Source organism: Cyrtonyx montezumae, unplaced genomic scaffold (assembly GCF_038088225.1).
Source record: "Cyrtonyx montezumae isolate F1298 unplaced genomic scaffold, pur_monq_1.0 scaffold_3, whole genome shotgun sequence".
Lineage (NCBI taxonomy): Eukaryota > Metazoa > Chordata > Aves > Galliformes > Odontophoridae > Cyrtonyx > Cyrtonyx montezumae.
This window is the reverse complement of record NW_027072034.1, coordinates 89,401,660-89,420,704: the sequence shown is the minus strand read 5'-3', so window position 1 is coordinate 89,420,704 and position 19,045 is coordinate 89,401,660. Positions and strand designations below refer to the sequence as shown.

The following is a 19,045-nucleotide window of genomic DNA, read 5'->3' as shown; positions in this document are numbered from 1 at the left end:
TTCATAGGAAGCAAGATTGATCCAAGATATACTCTCTCTTCAGTGACTGGCTCTGGCATGAGCCCAGGGTAGCTCCACCATTTCTGGTCCAACCCTTCTGGTCCCATAGGAGCCCAAGGTGTGATTTGCCTGCTCTACCTGGGCCAACTACGCCATGTCAGCAGATGCTCAATCACCAGGAAGTTATTTCCTTACACCTGCATGCCGCTTCAATGCAAGCTGAACAGCAGCACTTGCCCAGGAGAAGAAACCTCAGTACCACAGTGAAGACTGCAGGGGGAATTATGAGTTTTATGGCAGTTCAGTGTGTGTCATCAATTTAGTTACCAATTAAAGCTAATCTAATGAGGCCAAGTGATTCAAGGAATGAGTTACCAAAAATGTTTTCCATCGAGTGGTTCAGTAGTGGACAAAGTTACTGTAATTTATGTGCCGGACTTGACTCATTTCCAGCTCGACAAGACATGAGGGAACAGGTCTGAAGACACACAAAACTGCAGTTCCTTTGGAGAGATTAGAAATACTTAAAAGACCTCAAAGAACAGAGGGTCGTACTCCCACTCCAATTTCTGTCCTTTGGCTGTTTCTGTCATTTCCTTCTACTGCCCAGAGCTGGGAGTCCAAAAACTGTGCTGCCCGAGCTCCCAACCCCCACCGCTTCCGGCCACGAAGCTGCCGCAGCAGCGGTGAGTGCTCCTGCGCACGCGCTAGGGCTGACTTTGACCCTGTGCGTCTGCCGTCCGGGGTTGTGGGTGTGGCAAGATGGCGGCTACTGCTCGCTGCTCTTGGTTTTCTCGCGGCCTTTTGCTGCCAAGGGCAGGTGAGTGTGACCGCCGCCCGAAAACGGCCTGCTTCTGGGCTCACCTTCCCCTCTCCTTCAGCTTAGGCTGCGGCGGGGTTGGGGATGTCTGTCAGTTCCGCGTGCCGGCCGTAGACTGCCGACCACCATGTTCTTACTGCGGCGTTCCCTGAGGAGAAATGAGGGAGCGGGCTGGGCTGGCCCTAGCGGGCATTCGTGACAGAAGCGTCTGGATTTCTGCTTCCTGTCTTTATGAACACCTCTTTGAAGCGCAGAGGGCTGCAGGGGATCGGCTAGGGCACTGGCTGTTGACATAGCTATGCGATAGGTTTATTTTATACTGAAACTGCTAACAAATAGAATTCTTGGGCGTGGGTCTTAGGTGCCAAAATGGAACGAATTACAATTACGTGGATTTATTATGTGTGACTCTGTTGTAAAAGGTGGGAGAAAGCAAATAGAATTAATCGGGTTACAGAAGTTAAGGAGCTTAATGCACTTTTAATTGCAGTAGTGTGTCTTTTCAGGAGAAATATGGTTGTGGTTTACTATCAGTATTTCAATTCATTGTTCATAAACTGCTTGAGATAAGGATTGTAAAAATATGCTGGAATTCTAGTGACAGATACACTTTGGATAGTGATGAAGGTGGAGTCACAGAATCACAGAATTGTTTGGGGATGGAATTCCTGAGCAAGTGTGAGCTATGCATGAGTGTAGGTCAGAAAGCTTTAAGCAGAACTGTTCAGTCTGGAAATATTAACAAGGGATATGGAAGCTGTATGAGGCTCTTACGTTGTGTTCTGCATTTCAATTGGACTGCACACTGTACAGAAGGTCCTTTACTGGTTGTTAATCTAGTGTAAGTCTAGTTTGCTGTGTTTGAGTCTTATAGACATTCTTAAAAGTCAACCTTTCATTTTCATTTTAACTTTTTTTTTTAATGTTTCCATAATTATGCAAATGACCATGGGTGGTGATAAACTAACAGTTTTCGTGTGATAATGGAATGGGAGAAGGTGTACACCACTAAAGAACTTTCAGTGTAAGACAGAGAACAGGTGTGGTTTGTACACAGGTGGGAGGAAACATGATAATAACTTGATATTTTTTGATGAAGATAATTTTTGCAAAAGTAACAGCAGAGAAACAATAAGTAGTTGGAAGATGCTTGTAAAAATTTTTAAGGTTGACTTTCTTGTTCTTGATTGATCTCTTTCATAGTAGTGTATTTAAAAGGTGCTCATGCTGGACTAAAATCTTGTTTCCTTTAGGTTTTACATTGTACATTGTAAGGTCCGAAACATTCCTAGTGAAGGGTAATAAAGATAGTGAGTTAGTGTTTTTTAATTTTGTAAGTAGGATATTGTTTATTCCTTTTTTTTTAAACTGTTGGAAAAGAAGTTTGTGTGGATGAAGTAATAAGGACAGTTGTTCACCAAGATTTCTTTTACCATCTCAGCATGCTTTTGTGGCTTTTTGCTATAGTTGAAAGAATCCAGATGGCTGTGAAGAACTCAGTTATTTTTTTCTACGAGTTTGCTTCTCCTAGTAATAAGTTAAATAACAAAAAATGGTTGTTAGAACACTGCAGGAATGAAGGCAACAAGTTCATCCAGCTGTCTTCTGGTGTGTTATCTTTTACACTTGCACTTGTGCTTAGCTGGTCTTCACTTTCTAGGCACCCATTACATTTCTATGGGCTTAATTCTGTACAGAGTATTCTTTATTCAGTCCTGCTTACATATGCAGGTTTACTTTGTTCTTCTTTAAAAATAGTAAAGAAATAAAAAAGCAAGCTCCCTCCTGAAGTGTTTTGAGCATAAAAACTTGAAAATTTTAGACTGATTGTTTTTGCAAAACCAGGAAAGCTACATAATGTAATACTTTTTAGTGAGACAAGATTTTGATTTTTTTTTAATGAAGGTGTACTTACATATATGCAGTTTGTGTATTTGTATAATTTGTGTATAAAATGGAACACAGAAGCTCTATCTGAACATGAAGAAAAACTTCTTTACATTGAGGGTGATAGAGCACTGCAACAAGCTGCCCAGACAGACTGTGGAGTCTCTTTCTCTGAAGATACTGAAAACCTGCTTGAATGCGTTCTGAACTTTCTGAATGGAACCTGCTTTAGTAGGGGGAGAGGAGAGTGGACTAGATGACATCTGAAGGTCCCTACCAGCCCCTATGATTCTGTGACTACCTTCCCTGTAATTCTCTTGAGAAGAACAGAGATTCTGGTGGGAAAGACCATGTGAAGATAACTTGTGAATGTGGCAGCAATGAATTAGCATATGCCGTGGAATTGAGTTTGAGATAGTCTGAAGTAAAAAGCCTAGTTAACCACATCTAGAATTATTCTTATGTCTTCCTCATAATTTCCAAGTCTAGGAGCATGCTCAGGTGAGACCTACCTGTATGTACTATGTAGTTTTTATTTGCTTAGCCTCTTTGTCTCACCTCATACATCAAATACTTACAGTAGCCACGTAAGTTTTATTTTCTGTTTAGGGGCCAGTAGCATTAGACTGCTCATTCTCTGTTTTAGTTTGGTCTTTTTTTTTTTTTTAATCTGCACCTCCCTCAAGCTTCTCTGACCTATCCAGATGCCTCTGAAATAGCCTGACGTGGGAGATCCATCTAGCTGAGGCTAAATAAAATAGGTCTGCAATGAAAAAAAAACCACAAAACTTTGGTTTGACACTAATAACTTTAAGCTTGTCTTACATCCTCTCACCCATTTTCTGTTTTAGGTTGTGGCATTTCTGCATTATCTGTGGTGCCATCTGTGTTGCAGCAGCGTCACCAAGTTCATCACTCAGTGATCCCTCATGGAAGAAGTGGACGATCCTCTGTTAGTGGCATCGTGGCCACTGTCTTTGGAGCTACAGGTTTCCTGGGGCGTTATGTTGTCAATCGTTTAGGTAATGTTTTTCAAGAATACCCATTCGTAGTTCAAGTGCCAAATGCCAGTTTTTCTTCAGGTTACAGAACAGTCTAGAAGTCTGTAGCACTTTGAGTCTCAAAAATGCTACAGTGCTGAAATGTTTTTTGTGATTCCTCTGTAGTATTTAGTCTCGTAAAGTGTCAAGATGAGGCAATTAGTAAAAACAGAATTATATGAAGATTGTTATAGTCATTAAGGTCAGTCAGTCTCCTTCACATACTGTTTTTCTAGTATGTGAAATGCAGTTCTGAGAAGACATACAGTCTGTATTTTTGGCACTATTAGGAAATTATAGTTAAAATTTGCAGGAATTTGTTTGGAATTTTATAGAATAATCTTTTTTGAATTTGAATTTTAGGAGGTTTTTTTTTCCTCCTCTCTATATACCTTTTAAAAATGCAGATATCCTTCAATGTGGTACGTTTCTGTATACTGTATATTTATAGCATATAGTTTTTTGTTTGTTTCTCAAGCTTATTAGGTTATTTATTCATTCAAGTATCTACTTGAAATAATAATGTTTTAAAATCAAACAATTGCTTCTTTGCTACCTTTGGCTTTGCAGATAATTGCTCAAGATGGTTACGTTGTGCTTCAATGCCAGGAACAAAAAAAATGCTGTACATTTCTAGTTTTATCTATTTAGACATGTAGTAGTTTAAGATAAATGATTTTTTTTTAATGCTTAGGTCGCATTGGATCTCAAATAATCATACCTTATCGCTGTGATCAATATGACCTCATGTATCTGCGACAGATGGGTGACCTGGGGCAACTTCTCTTTTTAGTAAGTCTTCTGCATTGTCTTCAGATCAAATATAATACCATTGCTATACAAGGAGGTGTGTTAATTGTTCTCAAACTCAGAACTTCAGCAATTGCTTAGCCTTGAAATGGAAATGGTGAGAAAGTTTTCTTTGATTATGCCTATTTACACGCTATCTCATCTCTTTCCCATCTGATGTTCTGGTTACAGGAATGGGATCCTAAGGACAAATATTGTATCCGAAGAGCCGTGGAGCACAGCAATGTGGTCATTAATCTTGTTGGAAAAGAATGGGAAACAAAGTAATAACTTTTTCATTTTTTTTCATTATGTACATAGACTTCCAACAGGTATTAATTTTATAGCCACTTCTTTACAGCACCTGTGTAGTATGTAGTGACGCTGACATTGTTTTTGCCATCTCTGAAAAGGCATAACTGAAATCTTGCATATAGTTCTTCTAATTTAAATATTTAACTAGAATCTGTTCTTGAAGTAAATTCTTTCTGTAATTTTCTAATATATCACCTTTGTTCTATTAACTCATAAATTTACTGTTTTTGTGGTGTTTCACAAGTGCCTTTCTATATCTGACAAGAGGTTTGCAGGCTTCTTTATCTTCTTACAAAAGTGGGCTTTCATCCTGTCACTTTGGGATGATGATTGATTGTAGCCTACTGTAATAGACTGTGATCAAGATTTTCCTCTTCTCTAGGAAATATTTATTTTATTTAAAACCTTGTTAGTGCAGAACTGTCAGAAACAAACACAAATTAACTGTGTGATTTGCCTTTGTATGTAACTTTGCTACTATGGCAGATAGTTAAATGTTGATCTCAATTTCATGGATATTTACAGGCCTAAAGTCTCTATTGTACTTTTTTTTTTTTTGTGAATTGTCATTTGGTCATTGTGTCGAATTCTGTGCTTATTTTTTTCTGAAATGGTGTATCTCTTGGCAAGCACCTGTTTCAGCTGTTTCTTGTATCAGACATAACTTCTGGGAGTGTCTTTGGTACTACATTCAGACTTGTGGAGGTGTCTTCTTTTTCTGATAATCACTTAGCTCTTTATCGCATTGTTGGAGTGTGCAACAGTTTAGTTGAGGAGAATTCATCTAGTCTAACTTGATTGAGGCTTTGTATATCTGACAGTGTTTTTTGGGTCTGTTGTGATAGAATATAGGCAAATCGTTTCAGGCTCAAATGGGTAGTTTTAGGTCACATATAAGAAAGTCTTCTACACTGGGGGTGGTGAGGCACTGTAACAGGTTGCATAGGGGTGTGGTTGATGCATTATTCCTGGAGACTTTCAAGGCAAGGCTGGATGAGACCCTGGGCTACCTAATTTAGCTGTTCACTGCAGGGGAGTCAGACTAATCGAACTTTAAGGTTCCCTTCCAACTCTAAGGATTCTATGGCTGCTGCAAAGAAGAAAAGAAGTGTGGACAGCAGGTCTGGGGAGGTGATCCTGCTCATCTGTGCTGATGAGTTGTCTCCTCAAGTACTGCTTTCAGATATGCAGTCCTCAACACAGGAGGGAAGTAGAACTGTTGGAGTGCATCCAGAGAAGGGCCATGAAAATGATGTGAGGGATGGCACACATCCCCTTTGAGGACAGCTTGAGAGCTGGGGCTCTTCAGCTTGGAGAAGAGAAGGCTCTGAGGAGGCTGGATGACAGCCTTTTGGTATTTAAAGTGAATCTATAAGAAAGAAGGTGACAAGACTTCAGCAAGCTCTTGTGATAAGAGAAGGGGAAATAGTTTCAAACTAGAAGAGGGAAGATTTAGACTAAATGTAAAGAATTTTTTGTTATGGTGATGGTAGTGAAGCACTGGAACAGGTTGTCCAGGGAGGTGGTAGATGCCATATCCTTGGTCAGATTCAAGATCAGGCTGGGCCTGGCTCTGAGCAAGCTGATGTAGCTGTAGGAAATCCCTGTTCAGGGGTGGTGGACTAGATGACCTTCAAAAGTCCCTTTCAGCACAAACAATTCAGTAATTCAGTGTTTTTAATTCTTTTGACTTTGCAGTATAGGTAAAAAACATGCGAAACTAACCTTTAAATACTATTGTGTTGTTAATCAGTTGTGAATGTATAAGTTTGAATTTATATTGCTGTTAGAACAGAAGTAACATTTTCATTTCTTCATTTGGAAGTGAAGGAAAAAGTCTGTGACGCTTACTGAAGAACAGTTTAATCTCCCTTTATCTTTAGGTGTGCAGTTCTTCATTCAAAATTGATGAACTCATGTTAGAAGTGTGATTTATGTAAGGAAGGGTTCCTTTTGTTGTTGTTGCCTCACTTAGTTTCTGTAAAAGTTTAACATAAATAAGCAAAGCAAATCTAGTTGCTCTGCTCAGTTTCAGCAGCATCAAAAGCGGAGGATTCTTAGTACACCTTATAGACTTCTAGGTTTTCCAGAATTTGCTACCGTATTGCTTAGAAGTCCTTATTGTGTATTTTTATCTACCATGTTGATAGTGGTGATGCTGCTGTAAAATTGTGTGGCCTATTAAACATGAGGTCAGGTTAACCATCGTAATCATCCCAAAGTCTATGAGAAACATAAGCAGGAAAAAGAAGACTGTGATGAGAACTGGAGATCAGAAAAAGGAAAACAAACCCAAACAAGTAAAACCTGCTGTTAAAGATGTTTCTCCTTGGCTAGTATTAATATGCAGTCTGGTTTGTGTATACTGTGTTGTTTCAAAACTCCGTAGTTAGGGGAGAGATGTTTATTCTGGCATGTTTCTAGAATTTATTTTTGTGACTAGAACAGGAATAATGGTTCTCAGGATCATACTAGCTATTGAACAGTACAAAATATTTTTTTAAAGCTTTCTTTAGACTTCAGCGGGCTCTGAAGACCTGTGAGAGTAGATTAAGAACTGTGGGAGAGGAATTTGAACAGAATGTTTGTTACCCAGAATCAAATAGAAAAGATGGAGTGGAGTGTTTACCAGGTCAGTGTGAAGACACAAGAAGCCATTTTTCTTTCTTGCAGTCTTGGGATAGTCAGAAGAAATTTTGTGATTGTTGCAAGGGTATAGTGTCAACTCTGCTTGAAGATTGAGCTTCTGTATTTTCTTGATCAGATAGCAAACAAGATTACAGTTGAGTTCTGCAAATGTAGACCTCTTGAATGCTATGAAGTGAGTAGAGCGTTCGGTTTTCTGTGTGCTTCCCCCTGAAATTCCTTATAGCTGCTGTGAAACAGTTATAACTGTTCTGTTAGTGTAAAATTTCCATATGCACAAGCACCTGTCAGTTCTTTGGTTTGTAGTTGTAATCTTTCCCATTGTCTATCTTCTCTCCTAATTTAGACTGCTCAGAATTTTTGAGTTCCTTTGTAATGATTGAGTGCATCTAATCAAGTCAGATTTAAAACACGTGTTTTGAAAAGACAACTTTGCTCAGATCTTGAAATGCAGCATTTCTTAAAGTTACTAAATAATTTGTTTGGAACTGGGGAGGTTCTTATCACACGGGGAGCACAGATACAAACAATTGGTCTGTGCTCCCTAGGGAAGTCACACCCCTTCACGAGGTTCTCAATCACTAGTTCAGGTTGTGACCAGATCTCTTACAGATGCCCTTCTTCAAGAAGGGTTGAAGGGAAGGTCTGTAGAACTACAGGCCTGTCAGCCTGAGCTGTTATTGTGGAAGGTCATGGAGCATGTCTTAGAGCAGGACTCAGTGCCAGGCCCTGCACTTTTCTTGCAACAACTCCATACAGTCCTATGGGCTTGGGGCAGAGTGGATGAAAAACTGCATGGAGAAGGGTCTGGGTATGTTAGTTGACAGCCAGCTGAATGTGAGTCATCCAGTGTACCTGGGTGGACAAGACGGCTGATAGCATCCTGGCTTGTACCTGAAGTAGTGTAGTCAGCAGGACCGGGGCAGTGATAGTCACTTTATATGTTGCGATGGTGTGGCCGCTGTACTTCTTTTGGGCCCCTTGCTATGAGGAAGATGTTGAGGCCCTCAAGCACATCCAGAGAAGGGACTGAATCTGGAGAACTACAAGTTGTGCAAGTAGCAGTTGAGGGAACTGGGTTTATTTATTCTGGAGAAGAGGTGGCTCAGGAGAGGCTTTATAACTCCCTACATGTACCTGAAAGGAGGTTGCTATGAGGTAGTGGTCAGCTTCTTTTTCCAGATAACTAGTGGTGAATGAGAGAGAATGGCTTTAAGTTGCATCAGAAGAGTTTGTGTTGGATATTAAGGAAAATTTATTCTCAGAAAATGTGGTGAGGTGTTGGAAGAGGCTGCCCAGGAAGCTGGTGGAGTCCCCGTCCATGGAATTGTTCAGGAAGCACGTGTTTGGACTGGATGATCTTTGTGGTCTTTTCCCACCTTAATGATTATATGATTCTGTAATCCAGACTGATTTAATCTTTCCAGGTGAAAAAGCAGGTAGCACTACTGCTGTAGTTGAAGCTTTATATTGAGTTCCTCTTATTTCATGTACGTATTATATGAAGGATTCCTTGCAAAAGGAAACTTTCTAACAAAGCATGAAGAGAGATTTTTAAAACACGTTCAGGTAATGTGATAACTGCTACTGTTTAGTAGGCAACCACTATCAGTTGGTCTTAAATTAAAATTTGTTTTTGTTTTAGAAACTTCAGTTTTGAAGATGAATTTGTAAATATTCCTAAAAGTATTGCCCAGGTAACTAGAGAGGCTGGTGTGGAAACATTCATTCATATATCTCACCTGAATGCTAGCATGAAGAGTCCTTCCAAATACCTGAGGAGTAAAGTAAGTCCAGTATCCTTTTGATTGTATTCTGAGACATCCTCAGTTTTTGTTTTTTTTTTTCTTTCTGTCTAGGTCTCTTTGAAAGAAATCAGTGGATGAATATACTGTGTATCAGATTTGATATTAGAAAAACATTAGTATCAGATAGAGAGATAAGGTATAAGAAGAGGCTGCTGAGGGACATGGTGGAGTCACTGTCTCTGGTGGTTTTCCTCTGGAGGAAAAGGGTAGATGCAGTATTTCGGGACATGATTTAGTGGGCATGGTGGTGACAGGTCAACGTTTAGACAGCATGATCTTAAGTGGTCTTTTCCTACCTTTATGATTGTATGACATATTTTCTTCAGCTGAGGGATTTTTGTTACTGTACTCATTGGGGGCTGGAAATCTTCCTAAGTACTTAATGTGCTTTGAAGGGAAGTAGATGTTGGATTTCTGAAAATATTCCTTTCTTCTGTATTTGAGTATATTTGCATTTACAATTACTGTTGTTAAGAAATAGTTTTATGATGGTTTGGAGTCTGATATCGTGCTTAACATTGAAAGCTGAAATGACCTAGCAAATGCAGGTAAGTAGATGATCTCAAAATTAATCCAACAAAAAACAGTTTAGCATCACCATTTGTTGTGGTTTTGTGGTTTTGATGCCGGTATTCCACATCAGAGCATCATGCAGCAGTTAAGGAGTTAATGCTGGGGGAGCAGCAGAGGGGAGGGGCGGAGCTCCGCACTGGATGCGAGGCGGGCGCTCGGTCTGGGCGCGTTGCTCTGGGCTGCCGTGGAGGTTCAGCACGTGTGCTTCCCCTGCAGGTCCTCCTTAACGTAAGCTCACAGCTTTTGGGTTGGAAATTTTTATCTCTCTCTCAATTGTTCAATTTTATTAGATTTAGTAAAGTTACCGTTCCTTCTCAGATCGTGCCGTTGTTTTTCTTGTCGACCCATCTCTTCCCGCTGTTTCCCCCTCCCCCTCCAGGAGCGCGGCTCTGCTCGGGCGGCCGCGCGGCCACTGACGCAGTTTCTTTTTCTCTCCCCTCTCCCTTCTCGGTTTCCCTTGGGTCACTGTCACGGACAAGACCGTGACACCATTACAAGCCCTTGTGGTGAAATTGTTACCTGTTCTTATACAAAAATGTAAAAGCTTGTTTTTAACATCCTATTTTTTTTCTTTTTAGAAGGTATAGTTTTCTATTATTACTTTTGTCTTTTTTATATAGCTGTTGTCCTGTCCCAGTTTCATCTGTTTTATTTTGTCCTGCCTGTGGAACTCTGTTGCCTATTGTAATAGAATTTTTGTTCTAAAACCAAATTTTTGTAGCTCTCTGTGTAATGGCTCTATAGGATAGTTAGTCCTTACTGTGTACACTTAGTCCCGTGTGGAAAGTAGATCCATTGCAGTTGAAAGCTTCCACTGAAGTTTATTCCGCTCTATTTCAGCAGTGCTTTAGTGTTTTAACAATCTAGTAGGGGCTGATTAAACCTGTGGGTTTTTTTTTTTTCAAACTCTCCTCTGACTCAAACTAGGGAGCTGCTTCCTTTTTGAACTTTTTGAATGGATGTGCATCCATTCACTAATGATGTTGCACTGTAACTCAAATAGAATAAATTGTCTATGTTCTTATGGGACTTTGGGAACAGAATGTCAGACTTGTTTAAGCAAAGCATCTCAAAGATCAGATAACTGATACCAATTGTTTTGTTCTATATCCTTGAATATTATAGTCAACATACAGTAAATTCTCAAAAGGTATCTTTTTTGGGCATATTCAGTATGGATCTTATTTATATGGTCATTTTAATTGAATGACAGGCTGTTGGAGAGATAGCAGTAAGGGAAGAATTTCCAGATGCTATAATTATGAAGCCTTCTGAGATGTTTGGGAGAGAAGACCGATTTCTCAATCATTATGCAAGTATGTATTCTTGAAATAATAAAGCTGTGTTGTGTTTGTATACCTGTCTGTGGAGAACAGAGGGGAAAAAGCAGTCTGCTCTTAAGAAGTAGAGGTATATTTTTATCATAAATGTACTGTTTCATTAAGAAAAGACATGTAACAGAAAAAGTTTTCATCTTGTGATGAAATGGTAGATCCTGAATTCTTTCGAAGTCAGACTGAAACTTTGCTGATTGATGGTATTTACTATTTTTTATTTAGGTTGTCTTTAGCTAAGATCTGGTCATCCTAACTGAAATTAACTTTTCAGTTTGGTAATGCTGGAATGTAAGGAAGATCTAGGCTATTCTAGGCTCATACGGAAGCAAAAGTTCTGACTCGTATCACCAGTAAAGTCAGAGTAGAGGCTAATTCTCTTGCAAGGTTTAAGTACCTCTTAACAACTTTAGAGGAACAATAAACATAGCCTTCCCATGGTTATTAAAACTGAATGTGGGTGGTAATTCTTTCCAATTCTTTTATAGCATAATATATGTTGATTATTCACCTACTGAAAGCATTTACAGATTGGTTTTTTTCTCCACTAGACATGCGCTGGTTTGGTGGCGTGCCTCTTATTTCTTTGGGCAAAAAAACAGTGAAGCAACCAGTATATGTAAGTTTTCCTAAAACCAAGACAATTCCATATCCTTTTTTTTTCCTTTGTCTCACTCCTTAAATCACTTATTGAAGAGGAGATTGTGCATCTATTCCTGCCTTCTTATGGTAATTATCTGTTTTTCACAGGTGGTTGATGTAGCAAAGGCGATTATTAATGCAATTAAGGATCCTGATGCTAAAGGAAAAACGTATGCCTTGGCTGGGTAGGTTACTTTTCTGATTCTAATTTACTGAAGTACTCCTTTTTGGTGTAATTTTTTTTTTTACACGCTGTGCAGTACATATGATTTCTTCATCCATGCATACACTTTGAGCTGCAATAAATTCAACCTCCTTGTTGGGAGAAAAAATGATACAGGCTTTTAGTGTGAGTACTCTGAAAATCCTAGTTTTGGTTCAGTGTTCAGTATTGTGTTCAGTGTTACATATATGCACACAGAGAAATAGGCAGTCTTTATAATTGATGCCAAACAGAATAACTCTGGTGAAAATGCTGCTAAAATCTTGTGGAAATCACCTTGAGTAGTCACGTTTTAATCCTTTGGTGTATTTATGTAAATAAGTTCAATGTCAGAAGTCAGAACAGGTCATTAGCAACAAGGAAAAATGACCTAGCAAATGACATGGGTCCATGTTTCAATGTGCAGTGCTAGAATTAGTCTCCATCCAGTATATATGGTGAAAGAAGCCTTAGATCCAGAAGTGGGGGAAAAAGAACAACAGTTGCTAATAACCCATTTTTTTTCCAGTTGTTTAGATATGTCTTCCTATGTTATATGCTGAAAATACACTTGATATCTGGATTTTGCATAAGGCTTGTCTAAGACTATTGTTTTTTCCATATTCATTTTGTGATACTGTTACAGCAGCAATACAGTAATTCCTGTAGTGCAGAGATCATTTCAGGTTCGTCTTTCACTCTTGAGATATAACTCTGCTCAGGACTGTAAATGTTGATGTTGTCCCAGTAGTCTGGTTAGGTATATAGTATGTTGGTGTTCTGAAAAAAGCAGCAGTAAAAAGTAGGAAGCCTATTTCTTAAAGGACCGACAGCAATGGTACGTTTAAGTAACTTGAAGTTGCTTTCAAATCATTGGGTTGTTATTGAAGAGAATAAATATGTAGGTACCAGTAGGTACCTTGCAATCATTTGCTACCAAAGATGCAAGGTTTCTTGTAAATAAATCTTTATTAATTTTACTGTTTACTTTCTGGCTTCTTATCTCTATTGTGTTACAGAGCGTTAAGTGGGCATCTGGGTACTTAACTTGGGGAAAACTAATTTGTTGTCAGTTAAAATAGTGTGAAATAATGATTAAAAAAAAAAACAAACTACAGAAGAAACTATACTGTCCTTCCTTTTCCGTGTTTTTTTCCCAAGGCTTTCAAGTCAACCTTTGTGGTACAGGGGAGTAGTAATGGCAGATCAAGTCAGTCCATAGAAGTTCCTTTCTGCCATTCCTTCCTACTCACTGTTTTTTTGTTTTATTTTTTCTTCCATCACTGTGGTCTTCTCCGTGGAATGCAGAGGTATGTCTGTTCCAGTGCCTGGAGCACCTCTTCTCCCTCTGACCTCAGTGTTCTCTTCTGCAGTTTATGACACTTTTTTTCCCTCCCTTCTCTGCATTCCCCCTGCTGGCAGTGCCTTGGCAGGGATGCCCAACACAGTGGTAAAACAGTCTTGCAGCGTATAATGTTACTCTTACTCTTAAGTTTCTCTGACTTAATTCACCCATTTCAAACAATATAGAATATTGAGTCAACATTTTTTATGCTTTTGTGAGGAAAATGGCAAGCTTGGCTAATAATTTAAATTGAAGAAAACAGGCCCTTGATTGGCATAGGGTGATGGGGACGTTTTTCTGATTTTTCTCATATTGCAAGTATTTAAAAATATGTAACTTACCTATAGTGCTTGTTTTTTTCTTTCAGACCTAATCGGTACCTTCTTTATGACATGGTAGAATACATCTATGCAGTTACTTTTCGAACCTTTTTTCCGTATCCACTTCCACGTGCTCTGTATCAGTAAGTGAAACACTTCAGTCACTAAGAATTTATCAAGCAGCATAGAAGCAGGAGTAAATACTGCATTGGTTATTTAGTATTAGTACTGTCAATTGTTATTTATTGATGTAGGATAGTGGGAACTAGCTGTGCATAAGTACTCATTAGTTAAAATTTTGAGTCTTTTGTCCAGCCATGGGCTCGCATCTGATGAACTGGTGGATAAAAAGTTAAGTTGTAATAAACTTAATGTAACTGTTTATTCCAGAGCTACTGAATTCCCTTGCTTAGGCTAAACCAAGAAATTGGTAGAAGGTTGTAAGTAGAGAAAATCAGTAGCAAATTAAATGGAATTTAATAGTACCACAGGGAAGATCTGTCTATTCTACTGACATTTTCCTATAGCTGTTCAAGGTAATGCTACTGTCAGCTCTTGACTTGATTTTCTAGTTCAGTCCTTTGTATTCATTTCAGTCAGTAGCAGGTAATTTGTAGAGAGTTGTTGGCCTGGAAATTTGAGCAGTATGGTTGAGGGTATCTCCTCTACAATGTGAGGAAAGTAGCATTGTTAAAAAGATAGTAGTAAATAAGGAAATAATAAAGGAATGGTATAGCATCACTTCAGTTCATTACAATAGATGAGTTCTGAAGACTTTATTTGCAGGTACTGAACAACTTCTGCAGCTGTATGTTTTCTCCCCTTTGGACATTCAAGAGAGAAACTGATCCCTAAGTGGGGAAATAATGAATGAAAAAAGTGTAGTGAAAGTCTGAGCCTGGGCTTAGTCCTTGAAGTATAGTCAGAAATGTTTTTGAAGAGTTACCTGAAATAGTAATTTCTGCTTCAGAAGATCATCCTCAGCTTGGTTGAGAGACGCTTGTTATAAAGTAACTGTTAGTGTTTATTACTAGTTCCCATTAGATGCAATCTTTTTTCTTCATGGGTTAATTTAAGTGATATTTCATGTTTTTGAGAAACAACCGTGACTGTAGTAGCTCTGTTTATGTGTAGTAACTTAATGCTGCTCTATTCTATCAGCTGAGCATTTCATTAAGAGATTCTACTTTAGAATACTCTTGATCCTAAACAACTGAGCAAGTGTTGTAATAATGTTTTCTTTTCCTTATTCACTTAACTTTCAGGGGAAGTTTTATTTCTGAAAACTTCAAATGCATGAATCCTCATCTTTTTTTATAGAGGCAGATCTTTCCAGGTTCCATTATGTTGTTTATATGGCTGTTAAATGATTTGTTGTCAGCATGTATATTTTTCCCAATGGTGGTGAGCTTCATGGCTAATTACTGCTTGCCCTGTTAGAGAAAAGAACTTGGAGGAAAGGCAAGGGAAAGACTCAGCCTTCTAATGTGTGGTGGATTGGATGTGTTTACTTTCCAACCCCACTAACAACACTTAGTTTTGCTTCTAAATATCCCTTTACTCACTTCCAAAGTAGAGGAGTAGGGGATTGAATAATTTGGTAGCGAACAGTTAAAATTACAACAAAAGCTGAAAACTTGCTCATTGCTTTAAATTTGTTGTTTTTAAGAGCAGCACACTGTTAAGTCTGAAATATTTTTACTAGTTATTGTTTTCTTCTTTGAATCTTGGTGATAACTATATTCCTGCAACACTTTCTGATTACAGTTTAATTGCGAGAGTCTTTGAGATCAGTCCATTTGAACCATGGTTAACTCGAGACAAAGTAGACCGAGTAAGTGGAGGACAACCTTCAGTTTCTTCCTGGGGAATGTTTCCTTTTGTTTTGTGTTTGAAGGATGCTTATATGTGTACACATCACGTAGTATTTTGGTCAGTTCACTTCTAAAATTTCATTATGTTAGATTTAGGACTGTTTGAACAGTGAACAACAGTTTATATTTTGTGGAGGTGTTTCTATATAACCTTAATAAAAAAGTGTGAGTCCTGCAGCACAGCTGCTGCAGCTACTGTTCTACAATCTCACTCTTAAATTATTTGTCCAGACCTGTTATGGAGCAGAGGGATACACTCTCAAAGCAGTCTGGACATTGCTCTGGTGTAGTTTTAGAATGGCTTGCTGAGAGAGGGAGAGAAACTGACCTTTTTTATTATTATTATTTTAAGAAGGAATTTTTAGGAAGTAGTCTTTCTGCTGTCATTGGTGGAAAAAGAATATTTAACAATCTTCACTAAATGTATTTAAGAAAGTGGTAACAACTGGTGAGAGGGTTTTAATTACAACAAGTAACATGGTAGAGTGGGGAACGGGCAAAATAATTGAAGCATTAAAAATGATAAAGGCTGTATGCTTTGATTCTCTCCTTAGTCCTCCCCCTCCAACACATGCTATTTATAGGTAACTAGTGAGTTGTTTTTTGTTTGCTTGTTTTTTAACCTCTAGCTGCATTAAAATTGCTTTAATAACTGAAGCTGAACTGCACTGTATACAGCCAAAAATCTTGCTTATTATTTAAAAAGATAAGGGACAAACATGAAGTTTCAACATTAATTCTCATAAAACTCATAATTCTTAGAGTGTACTCAGAGTGTATGAGTGGAGGTTGACAAAAAAATTGTCAGCAGCCTAGTTTGACCTTACAGTACTCTATTTCTAAAATTCTGGGACAGCCATGTATTTAGGAGAACTTGATTATGTATGTAGAGATGCTTACTGAATAGCTGAAAGGAATTAACTTCCATGTTTGCATGTATCCTTACATAAAATAAACTGTATTTTCTTATGCTATTTGGAAATGATTGTGAAAAGATATGGACAGTATACATAATAAAGGAATTAGATGCTTTCATGATACGGAGCAGTAGAGCAACTTTTTTTTTTCTACTTCCAAATCATGAAAAGATCACTGAAAATTCCCCCATGATTATAACATTATAACAGTACTCACCCAGGATGCAAGTGTACCTCTTGAAAGCTTCAGTTCTAGCTGCCTTTGTAGTTCATTCTTATGTTTCATAAAAAATAAACTTCAGCAATTCACCGTAACTACTGCAGTTCAGCTATAGCATGGGTGGTATAAAAGGGAGTTTCTCCATATGTCTCCTGTGCTGGATTGTTCCCCTCTTTTCCAACTTTTCGTCTTTAAGTAATATATACAAAATTAGATCTGACTGATGTTTCTCTAAAGACCTTTTATAACAGTGTAAGGGAATTTGGTTTTCTAAGGTGCAAGTTATTTATGTTACAAAAGTAAGATAATGAATATTTGTCCTGTAGAGAACCTTGTTCTAAAACACAAACAGAACAGCAACCTATGAAAAATACATGCTGAACTACTGCCTTTCAGCAAAACAGGATGTAAAGGCATATATGAACTGTAGTTATACATACGCATCTAGCCTGATTTTGTGGTTGTAATTCCATTAACTTCCTGGTAGAAGTTAATAGACTTGATGGAAAGAGAATGAAGAAATTGTGAATGTCTCAGCTATTTAATATTGAATCTAAAGTCAGATTTATTTTTGCGTTGCTAGTGGTTCAGAAGATCTGTATCTCCTACTGAGATACATTAGGTACTTAATACCTCATGTATGTAGGTAACTGAAAGTAATGCCTCCTATTTATTTCCATGGAACCTACAACATACTAAGAGCACAGTAACTGGTAGAGCTACAGAATGCTGCTTTTCAAAATAGTCACCACCATTAGCTGTGTGTGTGATGTTTAACAGCCTGTAGACTACTGTTGTAAAAGATCTACACCAGCAGAGGTGATCCATTGTCACCACTACTGAACTGTACCATCCACTGCCTCACTGTGCTGACATCCACTGTTTGGTCTTCATGAACACTCAGCAAGTATCAATTAATGCCTCTGTGTGCTGTTTTTCCTGCATGGAGCAATTCATTGACACACCTTTCCTTACATGTTTCTGTATCAAACACTGTTTTATCAGACCACCTCTCTGCTGCTATCTGTCATGTGGCAACAAAATGTAATATCATATTTGTGGTAAGGTTCATCCTCTATTGCCATACCACCAACATCCACCTCTGATGTTATAATAAACTAAGAGGTATTCAAAGCAGCACTCGTAACACAAGGTGTAGGTCTGTATTGTATTGCAGGCTGTTTTCTTAGGGGAGCAGTCTTGTATCAGCCTTGAAGCTACAGTTGAATCTCCAAAGAGCTGCCATTTGAAGGATATTGTTTTAAGTTCTTTACAGTTAGAGCGGTGAGGTGCTGGAACATGCTACCCAAAGAAGTTGTGGATGCCCTGTCCCTAGAGGTTTTCAAGGCCAGATTGGATGGGGCCCTAGGCAGCCTGATCCTAGTATTAAATGGGGAGGTTGGTGGCCCTGCCCATGGCCGGCTGGAGATTCATGGTCCTTGAGACCCTTTCCAACCCCAGCCATTCTGTGATATATTTAAACGTTCCTAGTACCAGAGATTTATTCTAGTATGTGTTCATAAATCTGACCTCAGGTGTAACTACATAAAAAGTACGTAAAAGTTTTTTTTTTAAATAGATGAATAATTGCATTGAATATAATTTTGTTGTCCATTTTGTTAATTCTCTCACTTTTTTTTTCCAACCACTCCCCTCTTTTTCTTTCTTTTCAAAGTTTCACACAACAGACATGACATTGCCTGATCTCCCTGGTTTGGAAGACTTGGGTATTCAACCAACATCTCTAGAACAAAAAGCAATTGAAGTTCTTCGTCGTCACCGTAGATACCGCTGGTTGGATACTGAGCTAGAGGAAGCAAAACCAGCAAAGACATATCCCATGTAACAGTTGCATAAGTGTTTACTTAACACTTCTTAAATTGTCTCGGTATAACCTAGTTTATTTGGAAAAATGTGTACATACTAAGTAAAATATTGCAGTCATGTAAACTCTCTTTTATCGTCGGATTTGTCTTTTTAATTACAGGAAACTGTAACTGATACACAGTTTTTGTCTTTAAAAGATAATATGTAAATTTACTTTCATTATCTTTCATTGTTTAGTTGGTGAGCATTAAAATATTTTGATGATTGGTAGAGTACACTAATCACATTAGCTGGGAGAAGTAGAGGCATGTAGGGAAACTGACTTTAAAGGGATTGAGAATAGGGATAAAATGAGTGACAAAAAATCTTTTCACCTCAGAGCTTTCTATTGTTTGCCTTTGCTGGATGATGGAGGGAGGGAACTGGGACAAACCAGGCAAATAATGAAAGTATCAAAGTTAGAAGCCTAATGGTGAAAGAGAAATC

The 19,045-nt window shown here is 38.3% G+C and overlaps 1 protein-coding gene and 1 long non-coding RNA gene across 2 annotated transcripts in view; both read left to right on the top strand.

Annotated features, from left to right (window-relative positions):
- Nucleotides 1–19,045, top strand: part of LOC136052345 (uncharacterized) — a 50,853-nt gene that overhangs the window by 18,565 nt on the left and 13,243 nt on the right. The gene's annotated exons all lie outside the window — the stretch shown is intronic.
- Nucleotides 737–18,682, top strand: NDUFA9 (NADH:ubiquinone oxidoreductase subunit A9). The gene is made up of 11 exons (XM_065742355.1): nt 737–820; nt 3,559–3,729; nt 4,442–4,539; nt 4,729–4,820; nt 9,143–9,284; nt 11,092–11,194; nt 11,764–11,831; nt 11,963–12,039; nt 13,769–13,864; nt 15,489–15,555; nt 18,408–18,682. The coding sequence occupies exons 1-11, from the start codon at nt 763–765 to the stop codon at nt 18,576–18,578; spliced, it is 1,143 nt and encodes a 380-aa protein (XP_065598427.1). The 5' UTR covers nt 737–762; the 3' UTR covers nt 18,579–18,682.